At 34.0% G+C, this 18,678-nt stretch overlaps 1 protein-coding gene across 1 annotated transcript in view; it reads right to left on the bottom strand.

Annotated features, from left to right (window-relative positions):
- The window catches only part of LOC118190996 (neprilysin-2-like), a 134,131-nt gene that overhangs the window by 55,000 nt on the left and 60,453 nt on the right, over nt 1-18,678 (bottom strand). The window contains exons 10-11 of the mRNA XM_085810306.1: nt 9,585-9,801; nt 4,278-4,373 (exon numbers count right to left, since the gene is read on the bottom strand). Coding sequence (XP_085666432.1) covers nt 4,278-4,373; nt 9,585-9,801 — 313 coding nt within the window. The remainder of the gene's footprint in view (nt 1-4,277; nt 4,374-9,584; nt 9,802-18,678) is intronic.

The raw sequence follows: 18,678 nt of genomic DNA, 5'->3' as shown, positions 1-18,678 counted from the left end.
TAAGAAAATACCTCTTTCTCATGAAAGTTTAAGGAAATTTCGGCTTTCATAATGAAAAACCGCTTGCTAATCAGATGATTTCAATGGCAATTCTCCCTTCATGGAAACTCACAACTAATAGCGTTTGCCACCTTTATTCCTGCATCTTACGAATGACTGCCGTAAGAAAATTAGTTGAGAATTTTAGCTTTTTTAGCCAGCACTGGATTTCTTTTTTCTAGGCTCTCAACCAGCTTTCATTGAAGCTTGAGGTAAACGATTATTCATTCTTTCGAATAACTTTTTGAAACGTGAAACGTCATTTGAAACGTGTTTTTTAAATTATTAAGTATCAGAAATCGATATATCGTTTATTGAAATAGTTGTTGATTAAGTAATACAATAAAAAACAGAATTCGCTGTAATAATATAATCCATAAAAAGCGCGAAATGTTTTACCTAAACAGCTTTTTCAGCGTGTATTTAAATTTCGAAGAATATTTTATGATATTAGTTATTGAAAATATTTAACATTAAAAAATTGTGAAGCAACGCAATATTTCTTAAACGAAGCAAACAGACTCCTTGGATTTCACTAAATTTACATGAAATTTCTAAAAGGAATTTCATATTCAAAACAGATACTTAAACAGCAATGAATATGTTATTGAAGTATAAAAAATCACTATTTTACTATTTTTAATTTCTTTTATGATATCTATACGGATACTAGTTGTTTTGATCTCAAAGAGTTGTTAAAACTGCTGGTAGTTCTAGTTCAACATTACATGCAGTCTGAAATGGCATACCCAGACCGTAATAGACCCAGATGTTTAGTTTAATGGCACACGATTATTTCTTTATAATATAAGGTTCCATCAGTGTTTAAGACCGCTAAGCGTTGGTAGTTCGACGATCTTCAGATTGAGCCAGGCAAACGAGTTGGCTTGCATGACCCTTATGATACTCGAATAAAAGCCAGTCTTCTTAGAAAGCCCTCTGTGAAGGCATACGCCCTAAGGTGCCATTTGCCCAAATTTAAGTAAATAAAGGAATAAAATAATATTTAAATAATATTTAAATAAATTAATATTTATACTTTAATTACACTCGCACGTTTCTCCTGATGTAAAATTTAACTTTCAACATAATACATATTTATCACTGTTTTATCTGTTTTATATCAGTAGCTGGGAAGGTTTATAATTTTAAAACAAAAATAAGCGATGTAATGAAATATTTATTATTCTAACAGATAGCACGATTTTCAATATATCCAAAATTTACTCAAATCACATTCCAACTGTTCGAGAAATTGAAATGATACATTTAGCTAACAGTATGCTAAGAAAATAGGTTCCTATACCAAATTTTCAAAACTTTAAAATATATATATAATTGGAAAAGAAATTTAATGCATAAAAAATAATCATTTTTAAATTCCTATAAATTTCCAAATAATTCAATGTCCTAAAAGATCATTGTCTAAGAAAAATTGAAAGTTTATCCTTTTCATAAAATTAGAATAAAAAGAGTGTTACATTCTTTAAAAAAAAAGAGAAATTTTATTCTTTATGAAATTTACCTCAAGTTTAAAAGTCAATATCGTAATTTAATTTTTTTTTCATTGGGTATAAAATATTATACTGGTAATACCAGATGCGTTTGTTAATTATAAGTGAAGATGAGTGTGCGAATAGTTCTAATTTAGAGGGACTTTTGTAAAAGCAAAATTCTTAAATTTCAGAAATGCAATTTTGACAATACTACTAAGAGTTCTCTTATAAATTATTATCCTCGAATTTTATCCTCAAAGATACAACTTTCTATCATAGCTCAAGACTTAAAAGGAGCTTAAATTCATTCTTTTTTAACTATGAAAATAATTTATTCCGCTTTTTGATCAAATAACTTTCCACTATTTTTTTAAATATTGAAATATATGTATAGTCCTAGATATAATGTTAAAAAAACTTTCAAGGAACTTCACTATCATATTTTTAATTTTTACATACACAAAATAAATAAAAACAATAAATAAATAAAATTTTCAAAGTCATCAACGAAACATTATCAATAACTGTTTAATGAGAAAGCAGAAAAGCTCGTTTTCGATCAAATAAAACAAATAAAATAAGTAATAATAAAATTTATATGCAGACATAATTTTGAGACATCAGAAACTCCATTTATTGCACAGAATTATAGATATATTTTATATTGACAAAAATCATAAGTGCTCTTATTCATATGGACTGTTATTAGCGTGGCCTTTTAATAATGTCTGTTTTTATGTGTGTGGGCTCTTATGTATGTTCGCTTTTATCCGTGTGAGTATTTGTAGCTTAGGCAATTGTCACAGTGTGGTTATTTACGTGGCCTTTTGTATCGTGAGCTTTCGTCTAGTGGGTTTTAATTTGGTCACCCAAAAATATTAACCCAGTAGAAGCTGAGAATGCCAACTATTTAAAGTAAAGTTAAGGATGGCAATTAAAGTATTTTAAATGTAACCCTAAGTTTAAATTTTTTATTTTGGAAAGCAGTTAAGAAGTTATTTTTATGTATTTAAAATTATGAATTTTAAGATTCTAGTAATACAATCAATATGATATTATAAGCTCTTTTTGTTTAGAATTATTATAATCCTAATTTTATCATCTACATTCTGAGAACTGTTATGATGTTAGTTTTAAGGCATTATGAGGTGAATGAGCTTGAAGGCATGAGTTAATTATCGTGTACTTTAGTTATTACTTGTTGCTCAGCCATTTTTGCAGCGTTAGTAGTCATGTTAGTATCTTGGCAGAGTTTCACGAGTTTGCTTATTCGATTCGTTAGAGAATCAGGTGTTTAATAATTTCTAATACTATATTAAACATTATTAGGGGGAAATGTCATCTGAATTTTGAAAACTTTTCAACATGTCAATTCTAATGATTAAATTTCTCTCTACTTTATTGCACCTTAAAGGTGTTCATTTAATAATCCCATTTAAATCGGAAAGCAATTTAAATAATTTTTAAAATTATGCAAAGAAGATGCTGTAAAATGTAGACAACCTGGTGTTCATTTTACAGCATGAGGTTCAAAATTTTGTTCAATGGAGCAAACTTTTGTTGCTTAACAAATGTAGAAAATTTACTGCAATTTTTTTATTTACCTCAATATTTAATAAATAAAACTAAATAATTGCCTTCACTATGAGACATTATATGTATGGTCTTTAGAACTTTGTTTGTAATTACATTAATATTGTAAATATTTACAGAAAAAGGTGTATGTATTTCCTTAAAAATTATATGTATATTTGTATAAAATAATTATATGATCAAACACAGGTCCTTCTTCTTCTGGGACAAAAACGTCTTTGCTTTTGAAGAAATGGGAGGTGTGTCTGATCGCCGTAGATATTGCTAGTTCCTTTCATTCAAAATCTATGCCAAATTAAATTTGTTTTCTTAACTAATCTTAAATATTATAGCTGCATATTTCTCTTTTAATTTGATATATAAGTGATATTGACCAAATAAATTAACAACTTCAAAGTGTTTCGAATGCTATGTTTTCCCAACAGATTTAGGATTTTAGTTTTAAAATCGTTAAACATTTTATTTCATTTCTTCATATTTAAATACTTTATAATGCTTACAATAAGCCTTAAAACGACAGCAAAATCTATGAATATTGTTTTATTCTTATTATAGAAAGCATTTTGGACACATGGATAAAATTTACTGAACTTCTTAAAATATGCAACTTCTAAAAATTCGTGCAGCAAAGGATTATGAGTGAGATATTCAAGACACATGAATTTTCAGTAAGCTCAGTTTACCTTACACTTAAAAACCACCACACGGTCCAAGTGAATGTGTTTCGGATGATTGGAGTTTCAATTTATATTAGTACAGTACTTATATTTTACATTATTAAAGATTACTAATATTTTAGTTCATTACTTCAATCAATGAAATTTATAAATTAAAGGATAGTTATTTTATACCCATTTGAAAGAGAATAGTCAATTCCTTATTGAACAAAATTCATTCTTTGTGTAGAAAATTACTTATAGATCTTAAATCTCGCGCAATCCAGCAATTGATAGGTCATGTCGATAATAAATTATAACATAACGAAACACAGCGCCACTAAAATTTGAAAAATTCAGTTGTACACGTCTCTGTCGCCAAGAGAATAAAATGCTGTGCATAATGCAGATTTTGAGCATAGTTTTCTAGTACATAAAATTTATTATTTCTTGAAGTACCTAAAAATAAATAAATCTATAAATAAAATGAAACCTTATTTTGTAAATATCCATCATGTTCTCTGAGCCAGTGTGCCTCAGTTATACCATTTAAGAATCTTCGTTTAATATATCTAGCGATCTCCAGTGCCTGGAAGTAAAAAGGGAAACAAGTATATTAGTAATTAAATCAAAGCTGAAAATAATCTATTTCTTTACTTGTTTCTACACTTAAAGCATTTCCATAAACATATTAAGTAAATGATCTAAATACCTTAAATAATGGGAAGAAATATGTTGTAGTGTCTCGTGTCCTCGAGTAATAAATATGTTTCAGGAATTTTGCAGATAATTCCGAACGACTCATTAAAATAAAATATTCATTTAACATGCACAAAAACATTTAATTGATAATCTTTCCATTATATAATACAAACAACAATAAAGAGCACTAAATTCATATACTGTAATATAAATTAATACATTAAACACGATACAATTATATTATGTTTTCCTTCTCTGCATGTTTCTCTTATGACATTTTGGCCTAATCTGCAAAAGACTAGCTATAAATGATAAAATTGAATTCTTTGCATTATCGTATAGCATAGTGTACAATATTTCAAAGGTGATATGAAAAGCATAATCAACTTTTCCCTTTGTTAATAATGTCCAAGCTTAAGCAGTATTATAGGCTTATTATTTAACATGCACTCTTACTTTTACTTTCGCCAGCTCTCACCAGGATAAATATTAGCTAAGTGTATATAACAGAACAGTTATTGACAGCTAAAGAAAGAGCTTTGGCAGCGATGCTGACCTTTGTGATATGTTCTGATTCGGCTCTGGGAATAACTTGACACCGACATTAACATTTTCCTAGCCGATTTTGCTCGTTCTTGTAGAATCTTGAGTTTCATATCAACTTGACTTGTGAATGTTCAAGAGTTAATTATTTAAATTTTATTTTTATAGTTTTGTGTTAGCTTGCATTATTAAGTTTAAAATTTTAATAAAATGTTTACTTTCGCTGAGTGCGAGTTGTTTTATTAGAAGAGGCAAAAGTCGCCTGACTGTCTCACAAGGAAGCAAGTTTAGACGAGCAAGTAACTGGATTCCCTAGGCTAAAGCCCAACATGAAAAAGGATGTATTTTGTTTCAGCTAATTTTAGCTTGACCTCTGCAGAATTACGAGCTGGTAAAACGTCTACAAACTTCCTGGAAATGTTTTGTTACACTATAGATTTCATGTTAGCTTCAATGAGGCCAACTGTGAGCTTTTATGGCAATTTTCATGTTGTGACATTTGTTGAAGGCTTCAAAAATAATTTCTCGTTGAATCCAGTGGGCGAGCAATAGAAAGAGTCATTGCAACTTCCATTCTGAAAGGAGAAGCCTTGAATTGGTTATTAGTACCTTTCAAAGGCGGGAATTGGTTATTAGGTGAACCCGGCAGTGAAACTTATGAAGTTAGTATTTAAGAATACCCATGGAAAAGCATCCGCAGCTGTGAAAGACAGTGTTCAAATGGCATCAAAACTATTCGGAATATTATAGAAGAGGAAGGTAAGAGTTAACAACATTTATATTCTAAAAGATAAGATTGTCAAGGTGTTCTACGGAAGTAAACATCATGTTGCAGTGACACAGTTGATAAAAGAAGTCTTTCACGGAAATTTAGAGGTAGATAGAATCATCTAAAATAGAAAATGATGTTGAACTACAGCGATGTCCGTCACTCTAAAATAAGGCAAATCCCTTCAAATTCATTTGAATACCTGTTAATTAAAAGTGTGGAATTGTTTCACAAATATGTTGTGTAAAATGGAATTGTATAAGTAGTATTCGCGGGTAACATTTTAAGAAGTGCTTAAAGAAGAAGGTAAAAACATTATAATTTTTTATATAGTCAAAAATTTGCAGACGAATCTGAAAATAGATTCGTATATTTTTTTAATTCGTATATTTTTCGTGCATTTTCGCAGGCACGCGAAATGATTTTCAAGAGAAATCTGTGCAACTGCAAATGAGTGATGCGGAAGCATAAAAACGAGCCACTAACGCTGAACCTGCAAGATTTGCTGCTAAAAGAAAAAGAAATAATAATAAAACTGGTAAACATTTTTGGCTTTATTCGACGACGAAACACCAAGGTTTCAACGCATGTAGGTTACCTATGAGTTACATGCCGCAGATAATTCCACTTTTAGAACAAATCCTTATAAGAATGACAACATGAAAGTTGAAATCAGACAAAACACATTAAGGAAATGCTTAAAAGTAAAATAATAATCCTACACAATGTAATAATACACAATGTAGTTTTGTGTCCTAAAAATTAATTTACCTCTCACAGATTATACTCGTATATCGCTTTTGATTGCACAAAGTTAAACAGCAAAGTATCTAGTATACCCCCCATTAATAATTGAAGAAAGTAATGGAAACATAAGCTTCTTCTAATACATCAGGGCTCTCGATTTAATATCTGGGTGCTTCCTTCAAAACATGAGGCCTGATGGCACACTGAAGACGGTATTTATTATTAAAATCTACTGTAAATCTACTGTAAATGTATTTTGGAATAATAAGAAAATCCACAGACAACATTAATGAATGTTCTAAAAACTTATTGCAATTTTTCTTGTTAATAGTGGACGTTAATGGCACTGTGGAGTTACTAAGTCCATCATTAGCTTTCATTCTGTCGCTATCAAGCAACAGAAAAGATCAAAAGAAAGTTTTTTTGAACAACATAAAAATGCTAAAAGACTATTCATTATGTAATTTTAAAATGACATTTGCTTGTCTTTCATTTTTAATATTTTTTTTCAGAAAACATTCATAATTAAAAGAAATATCTGCTTAATTATGTCATTTGAAAGCTTTGTTGTTTCATTTTCAGTCGTACTTCACTTGAAAGGATAATTGGTCACATAAATAGAATAAACTCTCATACATAACTCTAAAAAAGATTAGAAATAAAGATTAGCCAGCCTTAAATTAAATATATAGCAAAATATAAACCTAGAGGCAGAAAAATAGTCTGTAGCATACTAAGAAATAATTATAAATTACGCAAAATTCGTTGTCAGATAACGAATATTCTTTCCGTGTAGCTCTAAAGCCGACAGTGCATATACTCTTTCGCATTGTAGTAAAAGAGCAGAGGAAGGGCAGAATTCGCTTCGCTCGTGTATCATTGACTGTTGCGGTAATTTTTCCGCATACAATTGTCCCTTATAGTGGTGGATGGACGTAAAGAAAAAGGAAGTGGCAGCATACAGTTCGTTTCGTTTTGAATTTCTGATATTAAAAATCAATGATTCAATGCAGTGAAGGTACGTAATATGTTTTACTACATGAGTAAATGAGAAAATAATAATTGAGTTTTCCCATTGTTAAATTTATAAGCAGGACACAGTGGTGACACGGGAAAGGTGAAGCGACTTCAGACACCACTTTGAACATGTTGATGCAGCCAATGAACATTCAGCCGCCCAGACGATATTGTGGTTATGGAAGCCTACTGAGGTACCGAAGGGCCCGGGTTCGAATCCCGGAGAAGGCATGGATGTTTGTAAATGTATAGTGTCCGTGAGGCATGAGGGCACTCTAAATATTCGGCGAGCTGAAAGTCCACTCGAGAGATTGATGGCAGGGGAAAAGAGGTAGGAGACCACCCGGACATGTTCCTCCGGGGTGTTTGTTCTCCATCAAAACCGGAACTGAGCGAAGTCGTACTGTCACCTTATGGCGTTTAAGGATCTTGCCAACGACAGGCGCAATCTTGCTCTCCTTCCCGCGATGAATTTCGTGGGCTTGTTCTGATGTCTCTATCAGACAAGTGAGATATGTCACAACTACAAAAAGCCATCATTCATTAAATCTAGTTAATCTTTTGAGCTTTCTCATTGGCTAAAGGCATCATCGTTAAACATCATAACTTTCAGAAACACGTTTTCTCGCAGGAAATATTATTTTAATACAGTATGCAGACAACAATTGATTTTATGCCTACCAGTGAATATACAAAATCTATAGCCAGTTTAGCTTTTAATATTAGATTCTTTCTCCATAAATAAGTTCCAATGTTATTTCGATCATTTCATATTAATCTGCAAAACCTATAAATCTAGTTTCCGTTGCCAAATCTTTTTGCCTATTATTTTTCCCAATAATAAATGCTTTTCTAAGTTCCTAACTAAAACTATTATGTGCCAACTTGGCGCGAGAAAAACACTTCTATAAACTTGAAATGTAATACATAGACAAAGAGAACAGTCTTTCCTTTTACATTGGTGACATTGTACTCGTACCGCGTTTCAGATGTCTAAGTTTGATAATTATTACTTACGTATAAAATTGTTTCCGCGTACTCCTTATTTCACTTAACAGTTGTTGCGATATAGTCGCTATAGTTGCTTCAATTTGACGGAAGAAGTAATGTTCGCGTCTCTTATAAACTTTTTATATCTTTTTCCTCGAAAATCATATTTCTCACACTCCGGACGTCATCTATTAAGATCAACGTTTTCCCTTTACAGAGAGGCTGCATATACCTGATAAAACCGCACTCTAATACTCTTTGTTAAAACATAGACAATCCGATACCTGAAACGTTAAAAAAAATTTCTATGATCTGAGGGAAATTCGTGGAACATTTTTCCTTTTCGTGTACTACGGTAAAATATAACGTTCTGTTCGGGGAACATCGATTCTCTTCAGGTGGTAGTAACCTCTAGTTCCAAAAAGTATTAAATTTCTTAAATACTACTTCATGTCTCACAAATAATGATTTATAATAAACTGAAAATATCATTTCCCTCTTCTCCTTTGATTCTTGTATTTGTTTACGAGTATTCGCATTTTCTGCAGTTCTGTTCAGCCCAATCAACTAAATAAAGTATCTCCTCTTTAATGTGATACTCATGTATTATGGTATTCGCATGCATTTCAAAATACTCGAAAGGTTTCATTTAGCTAGATATTTTCAGCTCGTACCCACATTGTAAGAGCCATTTACTTATATTCATGAGTGTGTATTGAATTATTACTATAATAATCAAGATCTGTTAATAAAACATATCAGGACAGCAAGCACTTGCTTTAAGCATAATAATTTAATAAATAGAAAACATTGCTTTCATAAAGTCTGGTACCTTTCTGCATCCTTTGAGAAAGCAGTTTTTTTCATGGCTTTTACATAGCAAAAACTTTTGCGCAGCTCAATTTCAGTAATGTATAAATAAATTAGTATAAAACAGGAATTAAAATTCTCAATCAACTAAACCATGTAAGTGCTGAGACGATATATGCAAACCATGAGTATTCTGTTGTGTAAAATGGATTAAATACTCACAGCTTCCTTGCTTTCCTTCTCAAAGTAATGTTGCATATGATAAAAACTGAGGGTTGCTCCTAAGGGACCATCATTCAATCTCGAGATGCATTCCTTCCAACGTGGCTTCTCTGCAGTCGTTTTTGGGGTGTGCGCTTGAAGCATATGTCTCCAGTCTTTTGACAAAAATGGCAATGATGCTTGAACGACTCTCCACATGATGTAGTTGGCTACAACTCTGAAACGAAAATTGATACATATTTCATTTTGAAACTAAATCTATCCAATTTTGGTTTGTTTATTGCTTTTCATGCATATACCCCAGAACCTCATTTACTGTTCCAACATATCAAAAATAAAACCATGTTTTCTGCTTAAAATCTAGCAAATGAAACTCGAACGTAATGAAAAGAAATCTCGAACAAAAACGATCAAAAAGGCGAATATTTTTGTTCGGTTTCATTGCATTTCTCTAGTCATTTAAAATGTACTTCAAAAACTTTAATCACAACTTCATCATTTGAAACTTTCATACTAACTCCATACGTTTCATACTAACTCCACATACGCGTTATTTTATAAAGTATAGCCTATGGATGCATTTGCATATAAATGTTTCGTATCAATGGTACTATTCCCATAAACCTATACTATTTCTAAAAGTATATAACTTAGGTCCTCATCTGCTTAGCTATATTAGATTTACCAAACATAACAAACAACAAAAGACGAAACTCACTACTTGAGATCACTGATGAGAAACAATATGTAGTCTTTGTATTTGCTACTTTCAAAATACGTACGCGAAATGTTTTCATTTTATACCGTTCTATATCCCTATTCTCGAGCAGAGCTCGGTTGGTTTATGAGTCTGCCCTTTCTAAAAATGTTTAAAGTTTCATAAAATCCATAACAGTTCTTGAACAGTATATATGAAATTGAAATTCCCAAATTTGATGTTCTGCCAAAATATTATGTTCATTCCAAAACGAAGAAAAATTAACCAAAATATTACGGGCTATCAAACTGAAGAAAATCTGTGTGATTGTTTAAGACATTTCATAAATATATATTATATTAGTAATAAGAGAATATATTTTTATTTTTATAGGTGCATTTATTTACGTTTCGAAAAACATCATTTAAGCCTGCATGGTTTTAATTGAAATAATAACATCATGTATAATCCGAATTATTATTTTTCTTAGCCAACGAATATTGTATTGCTTGAAAGTTTGAAATAACGCTTTTGATGACTGCACATTTCACTATAAATGAATTAAATAACTACTGATTTTCTCCTATGAGTTACTTCTATTACGATTATCAGGCGTACTTAGAACATAGTCTTCTACAATCTACGTCATTTGCCATATTTCTACAAATGAACTGAGAACTTACAATTTTGCTTGAATTTACTTGATAGTATGTGCAACTGATGCTGTGGGTAATTAAATGGCTCAAACGAACGAACAAAACTGCAATCATTTCAATACGCTAAAATTCTCAAAATAAAAAAAATCAAGAGCTTTCACAGAAATAACCACTCCTTAAACATATTCCTTATAAAGTTTGCAACAGGTTTAGCTTAGATTCAAACGTAAAGCTGATGAATATGCGTGCATGCTCATGAAATTTTATTTTTTAAATATCAAATAGAATAACCAAATCGTGAAATTGTGAGTTATTTTTTTATTTTCTTCTGCCTTATTTAAATTTAGCTAAATATCAAAGCAAAAAAAAAATAATAATAATAATAATAATAATAATAATTACAGTGTCGTTGTTGGATGGAGAACATGGACTGAAAATTTATAAAAGAGAATGTAGGTAGGAAACAACAGATGTTAAAGATAAAATTGAAGTTTAATGTTCTTACGTATATTACAGGGATTTATATTTATTTTAAATAACGATTTAATTTAATTTTACGTACTAATATTTAAATTTAAATATGGAAGCCCGCGTGAAGTACCGAAAATTCTACCTCGAGAAGAAAGAATTACGATGTTTGAGATACAAAATTTCAGCTAAGGGTATCGAGACTGAGGATTCTAAAATAAAAGCAATAGAAAAGTATACTCGGTACTTACATATTATCGCAACCAGGTCAAAATTCGCATAAATTGCGAAATTTGGCGACCCTACTTACGGCAACCCTACGTGTTATACGTAGTTTTGTAAAAAGAGCATGTGGAGATTCACAAAATTTTCCTGCATTTTCGTGCAAATTTTTGTAATTTATGAGAAAATAGCAGTGTACATGGATAAAGTGAAGAGTGTGCGCAGTGCCATTTTTGTGCAATTCTGGGATTTTTTTTAATAAAAATAAGTCGACGTGTACATGGTTATGGCGAACACGGTTTTTAATCAGTGCTAAAAGCAATAACCAAAAGATTTCCGCCGAAAAAATAATTCTGCAACTTATTCAAATTCGAAACCGGAAGGATTTAATTGCTATTTTATATTTTAAAACAAAATAATATAAAAAACTGTATTAAAAATTATCTGTAATTAATAAATGTACATTTTCTTTCTATTCATACTTTTTTACTCAAACTTACAAATAGCGTCAAAACTTACGAATAGCGTCAACCTGGTTGCGATAATATGTAAGTACCGTATACTCCGCCAAATACAGCAAAGAAACTGTCATCTTTTCTTTGCACGTACTCCTATTACCGTTCTTTTATCCAAAAATGTCGTCAATATTGCTGAACTCTTGTTTGGTTTTCGAAGAAATCAAATTTTGCGTGGACAGCGGAGATAAACACGGCTTTTTAACAATTAAAAACAGCTTTAATTAATGCACCGGTGTTAAAGTTTCCGGAGGGAGATGATAACCTGGAGATCGCAGCTGATGCTTGAGATTACGATGTGGGTGCAGCTTAATGCAAAAAAGCATCTCTTGGCACTTTTTAGTAAAACATTAAACACTACACAACGAAATTATAGAGCGACAGAACGAGAAACGTTAGTCGTGTGAATGGCAGTTCAGAAATTCAGTGTATATCTCGGAAAAGCCCCCGTTACTGTACTTTCAGACCAAGCGGCCGTAGGTAGACTATAATCTGAAAAGAATTTAACTCCCAGGTTAACAGGATGGGCCTTAAGTTACAAGAGTTACAAGAGTTACAAGAGTACAACGTAATAATTAAGCGTACTCTCCGCAAGGAAAATACCGTGGCCGACGCGTTATCAAGATTTAAACTGGATGAAAATGGTGATCAAATAAAATGTGCTATGTTAACTTATAAAGTTTCAGATTCCCGGGAAACAATCATTTCTGTGTTGCTAAAGGATCCGGAATTCGGTAATATCTATGGTAATTTAAAGGATTCAGTTAATTTTGAACATCCAAACCTCTCCGCAATTAAAATTAGGACCCAAAATTACGAGATTATAGATAATTTGCTGTTCTACACTAGATCGACAAGTGAAAACCAAGAAATATAGACCAGTGATCCCAGCCATACTACGGCTAAGCATTTGGCAGGAACTGCAAATCTGAACCAACGGCTGGCCACTTAGGGCTTAGGAAAATGGTGCATAGGGTATACGTGGCGGTGTATTTTCCGCAAATAGTGACAGTGTATGTCAGGTCATGTAATTTATGTCAGTTAATTAACGATGTAAATTATAGCCCGGCCGGGTATGTAAATAGTATTCGCGCGATATTTTCTAAAGAAATTCTTGGAATGGACCTTCTTGGCCCTTTTCCCAAAATTGAGTTAAATAAAGTTTGATATCTTTTAGTGATTGCCGATTATTTTTCTAAATGGATAGAAATAATTTCATTTAAACGAGCGTCGTCTAAAATAGTTGAAGATGCGTTTTTTACATATGTATATTTTAAAATACAGTGCACCGTTAACAGTAATAAATGATAATAGTAAACATTTTCTTAGACAATTTTTTGAAATTTTGTGTAAAGGACTTGACATACAGCATATGAAAATGGTCCCGTACAGACCACATGCAAACATCGTAGAAAGAGTTAATAAAAACATCGTTAAAATAATTATAAGTTGTGTTAAAAATTATCATAAGCACCTGGCTGGTTGCATTGATGACCTAGGATCTACTTTAAGCTGCCAAGCGAGAAAACGCCCTCTGAATTATTTCTGGGCGAGTTTTATCACCATTGCATAAACTCTTTTTCGTCCAAGAACGAGAGCCTGAATTTAAGCAGCAGAGCATTCAAAAGATAATCGACGAAGCTTTGGAGAATTCGGATGTAGCAAACAGGCGGCAAAATTTATACTACAATAAAAAAACGCCGTGAAGCAGATTTTAAAGGGAGGATAAGGTGCTAAAAAGAAAATTCACTCTGTCTTGTGCACCAGAGAACCTTTGTAGCGAAATTCGTCCATGAGTCCATGTCGTCCTGTTATTTATATTATTTCAGATTCGGGTAAACGAATACGAATAAAGGCCAGTCGGGATCAATCAAAACAGTATTACGACCGTAGGGACTTTGATGTGTTGAATAGTTTCTTGCAGGCTTCTGAAACAGGAGTAGCAGCACCCTAAACGCCCATTTCTTCACCACCAGAAAAAAAAGAACGGACCAGACAAGGCCTCAAGACAAGCCGAAGGAGTCTTTGGAAAAGACAGCCCCGACGGATGGAAGGTGCAGCGAGGAAAACATTTAAGGGTGAAGGATCGTCCAGAAGAAAGATGCAGGCTAAGAACAAGGATGGCTGGGCCCTGACAAGGTCTTGCAGCAGATAACACCAGGATATGACAAGGAGGACGGGAAGGACTGTACAAACAAGACACCGGTGGATAAAATGAAGAAGAGAGTAGCCGAAGCTTAAGGCCCACAGCAAGGACCGAAGTAACCAAAATTTGGCAGGCAAGAGTCCTTGACCATCGACGCTCCAATAACCAGCGTTCCTGCCAGCAAACGGAAAAGACAGGAGACACCAACATTCAAGCCGAAAAGAAGGATGCTCAGAAGGGGAAAAAAGACAAGGCCATCTCCAACCAATTGAAAGAAAGCAGAGATTAAAAATCGCCAGTGTAAATAACATCACATGGAAGGACTTCTGCAATAAAAGGATGGGTAAAAGTATATTTTAGAGTAACGCTTGACAAAACTCGGTGATTTTTGGCAGTACGTGGATACCGAGTTTGTGCAATTCTTTGACTTGTTATTTCGACTTGCGTAGCGACGAGTTTTGCCTCAAAAGTCGCCGCTACTGCCAAAATAACAAGACAAAGAATTGCACAAACTCGGTATCCATGTACACATCGACCTATTTTCACTTAAAAAAACATCCCAGAATTGCACAAAAAAAGCATTAAGCACTACCTTGACTTTATCCATGTACATCGACCTATTTTCACTTAAAAAAACATCAGAGAATTGCACAAACTAGGCTTTACGCACTCCCTTTGTCCATGTACTCATTGAACTATATTCACTTAAAAGGCCAAAGGAGCAGCCAGCAAAAAATATATAATCTGAATAAACTACATTTTAAATCAAATAATAAAATAATATAAAAATAGGAAATTAATCTTAGCACTGCACGAAGGAAATATCCACTTACCTTATTTACGAATCTTCAGTTGCACAAAATTCCTTAACAGCATTCAAACACTTCATAAAATTACCTGAACTAAAATCTGTATACTAGTGTCGACACATAAATTCACAAAAATAAGAGTAAAAAAGTATTCTCCGAAAATATCCGATGTTTGACCATACGCATTTCCTTCCTCCAAACAGGACACTTAATAATGGCTACTAAGTTAACCTTCATTTACACACCAGTCAATTAATGCTTTTTCCCTTTCGTTCCAAATCCTACAGAAACTTCAAATTAATCTTACCACATTCCGCCAATTTACCGTGTAAACCACAGCAAAACAACGTACTTATCCAACACACACAAGCCCTTACCCAAAAATCCGACACACACTTTCTAAATTTTTTTCCATGATTCAAATTCACCGCAATCAATTACGTCATAATAGGGTTTCCATAGCGTTCAACTAGTCAGGTTGTCATAAATGAAACAACAACTTCGGATAATACAAGGGGTAACTTAAAGTCTACTCTAACCAAAGGATGGCTGAGCATCAAGCAACGAAAAACAATGATAAGTGAATTTTTCAATAAATTTTTTCCGTTTTGTAAAGTTACATGAAAATCTTAAAATACTGTTGCGTGCGTACGGATTCGTTATGAAATGAATGCACAAGTCCGATGAAAAATGAACAAAACTTTTTATTATCACAACAAAAATGCTTAAATTTTCTCAAATTATCATGCAGTATTACAATATCTCACAGTAGTTATCTTTTAACTACTCAAATGTACAATAGAACGTAATTCAAAACAGCTAAAGAACGCTAATCCGCGAATTCGCTATAATCAACAACAGCAGTTTTCTAAACAACAACAAACTAAGCAACTACTACAAACTGAGATGTTTTCCTCCTTTTATAAGATTTTAAAATCACGCGCTAGAATTTTCCAGTACTTTCTCGAAATCAAAAAGAGATATTTATTTATTTAATGCACGCGCTCTTGTATTTTCAATTTTCTGGCTTAGCTTTCTTTTAATATTCGTCACGCGCTGCACTGCGCGAGAAATAAAACCATTTAATTTATAATTAAACTAACATTAGCTTTTTAAATACCAAATTCGTAACACTGCCCCCTTCCCAAGGACTGCACGTCCCGGGCAGTACAATCCCTGGACAGGAAGCTAAACTTACAACTGTGGCATAAACATTACATTACAATATCAAACAACATGAACAATAAATGCAATAACTAACTTCAACAAATCAAATGCTATCAAATACTAAATACAAAACAAATACTAAATACAAATCAAATACTAAATGCAAATCAAATACTAAATGCAAATCAAATACTAAATGCAAATCAAATACTAAATGCAAATCAAATACTAAATACAAATCAAATCAAATACACATTTAAAAACAAAAAGGACCATGGTCTGATACTATTTACAATTATTTACATTACGTACTATGGCCATAGTAATGAGCTAATCTGTCGTAATGAACGACTTTAGGTTTAGAGCTCGAAGACTTTAGGTTTAGAGTTACGAATCCGAACCACGACGTCATTCAGCCTGTTTAGAATTGTGTACGGGCCATCCCAAGGTGACTGTAATTTCGGACAAAGTCCTTTCCGTCGAGTCGGATTCCACAACCACACTTTGTCTCCTTCGTGGAATTGATGTTCAGTAGCTCTTGTGTCGTATCGGGTCTTCATCTTCTCCGTCGCTAAGTTGACTCGCTCTCGTGCAAAGTTGTGCATCACTTCAAACCGGGCCTGGAGATCTTGAATATATTCCTCAGACGATGAAGGAGCATCTGGAGGGCGGCCAAACAATAGATCACAAGGCAGACGAAGGTCACGACCGAATAGCATCTGTGATGGAGAATAGCCGGTAGTCTCGTGGACAGCACTGCGGTAAGCCAGTAAAAACAGCGATAATTTCTTGTCCCAGTCCTGCTGGTTTCTGGAAACCACTAATGAGAGGTTATTAAGGATGTTTCGATTGAACCTCTCTACCATGCCGTCCGACTGGGGATGTAATGGCGTCGTTTGAGTCTTGTCAATGCCGAGTAGTTTGCATAGTTCTTTGATTACTACCGAGGTAAAATTCCTTCCCTGATCGGAATGTAACTGAAGAGGCACTCCGAACCTGGAAATCCAGTGCTGTATCATTACCTCAGCTACTGTGACAGCCTCTTGATCAGGAATAGGATAAGCTTCAGGCCACTTGGCGAAGTAATCAACGACAACGAGTATGTATTTGTTGCCATCAGCAGTTCGTGGCAGAGGTCCCAGGATGTCAAAGGCGATTCGTTCAAAAGGTGCACCTACGTTGTAACGTTGCAGCTTGCCTCGGCTGCGTCTCCTAGGTCCTTTCCGACCTGCACAGGCATCGCAAGATCGGCACCACTTTTGCACGTCATCCTTTGCATTATTCCAGTAAAAGCGCTCACGAACTCTCTGTAAGGTCTTCATTATTCCAAAGTGACCTCCCGTAGGGCTGTTATGTAGTTCTTTAAGGACATCAGGAATGCGGGATCTTGGAAGTATCAGCTGCCATCGGAACGTCTTCCCATCATCCGATTCCAATTTCCGGTATAAGACGCCGTTTCCAATGTGAAGTGAATCCCAGAGTGCCCAATATTGTTTGGTTGTAGGACTACAGATAGAAATGTCCTGCCAGGTAGGTTTTCTGTTTGACGACTCCATTAGATCAATTATGGGTTTAATGTCGCGGTCTTCCAGCTGGTCTTTCCTGACTTCATCATCACTCCACGGTTCTCGATCAGCCGATGTTGATGTTGTAATTTGTCTTGCCACCGGATTCAGCAGCTCGTATTTCGCTTCCACCCTGGAACAATAAAGACAGTTTTCTTGGCAAGGTCTTCTAGACAGGGCGTCGGCGTTTCCGTGTGATGATCCCTTACGATGACGGATAGTGATGTCATATTCTTGGAGTCTCTGTATCCACCTGGCTATTTGACCCTCAGGATTCTTGAAATTTAAAAGCCAGGTCAATGATGCATGATCGGTGCGGGGCAGGAATTTTCTGCCGTATAGATAGTGATGGAACTGTTCTACAGCTTTGACTATGGCGAGCAACTCTTTCCTGGTGACACAATAATTCCTCTCCGGTTTAGACAGGCACTTGCTCCAGTAGGCCACTACACGTTCTTGGCCGTCTATTTCTTGGGACAAAACAGCACCGACACTTTCATTGCTCGCGTCGGTGTCGAGAATAAATGGTCGGTCGTGGTGAGGATACGTCAGGATTGGAGCAGATGTTAAAGCTTCTTTTAAGTTGTTAAATGCATCGTCGCATTCTTTTGTCCACAAGAACTTTTGGTTGCTCTCTGTCAGCTTGTGAAGGGGTCTTGTGATGGAAGAAAAGTCCTTCACGAATCTCCTATAGTAGGTGCAAAGCCCTAGGAAGCTTCTCAGCTGATGTACATTTTCGGGACGTTTCCAGGATTTAACCGCTGACACCTTTTCAGGATCCGTGCGCACACCTTCTGCAGAGATGACATGTCCCAGGTAAGTCACTTCCTTTCGGAACAATTTGCATTT

The sequence above is a fragment of the Stegodyphus dumicola genome, chromosome 2 (genome assembly GCF_044657685.1).
Source record: "Stegodyphus dumicola isolate Sdum_Otavi_A_Nest chromosome 2, ASM4465768v1".
Classification (NCBI taxonomy): Eukaryota; Metazoa; Arthropoda; class Arachnida; order Araneae; family Eresidae; genus Stegodyphus; species Stegodyphus dumicola.
Note: the sequence above shows the minus strand (reverse complement) of the source record. Positions and strands in the feature narration are given on the sequence as shown.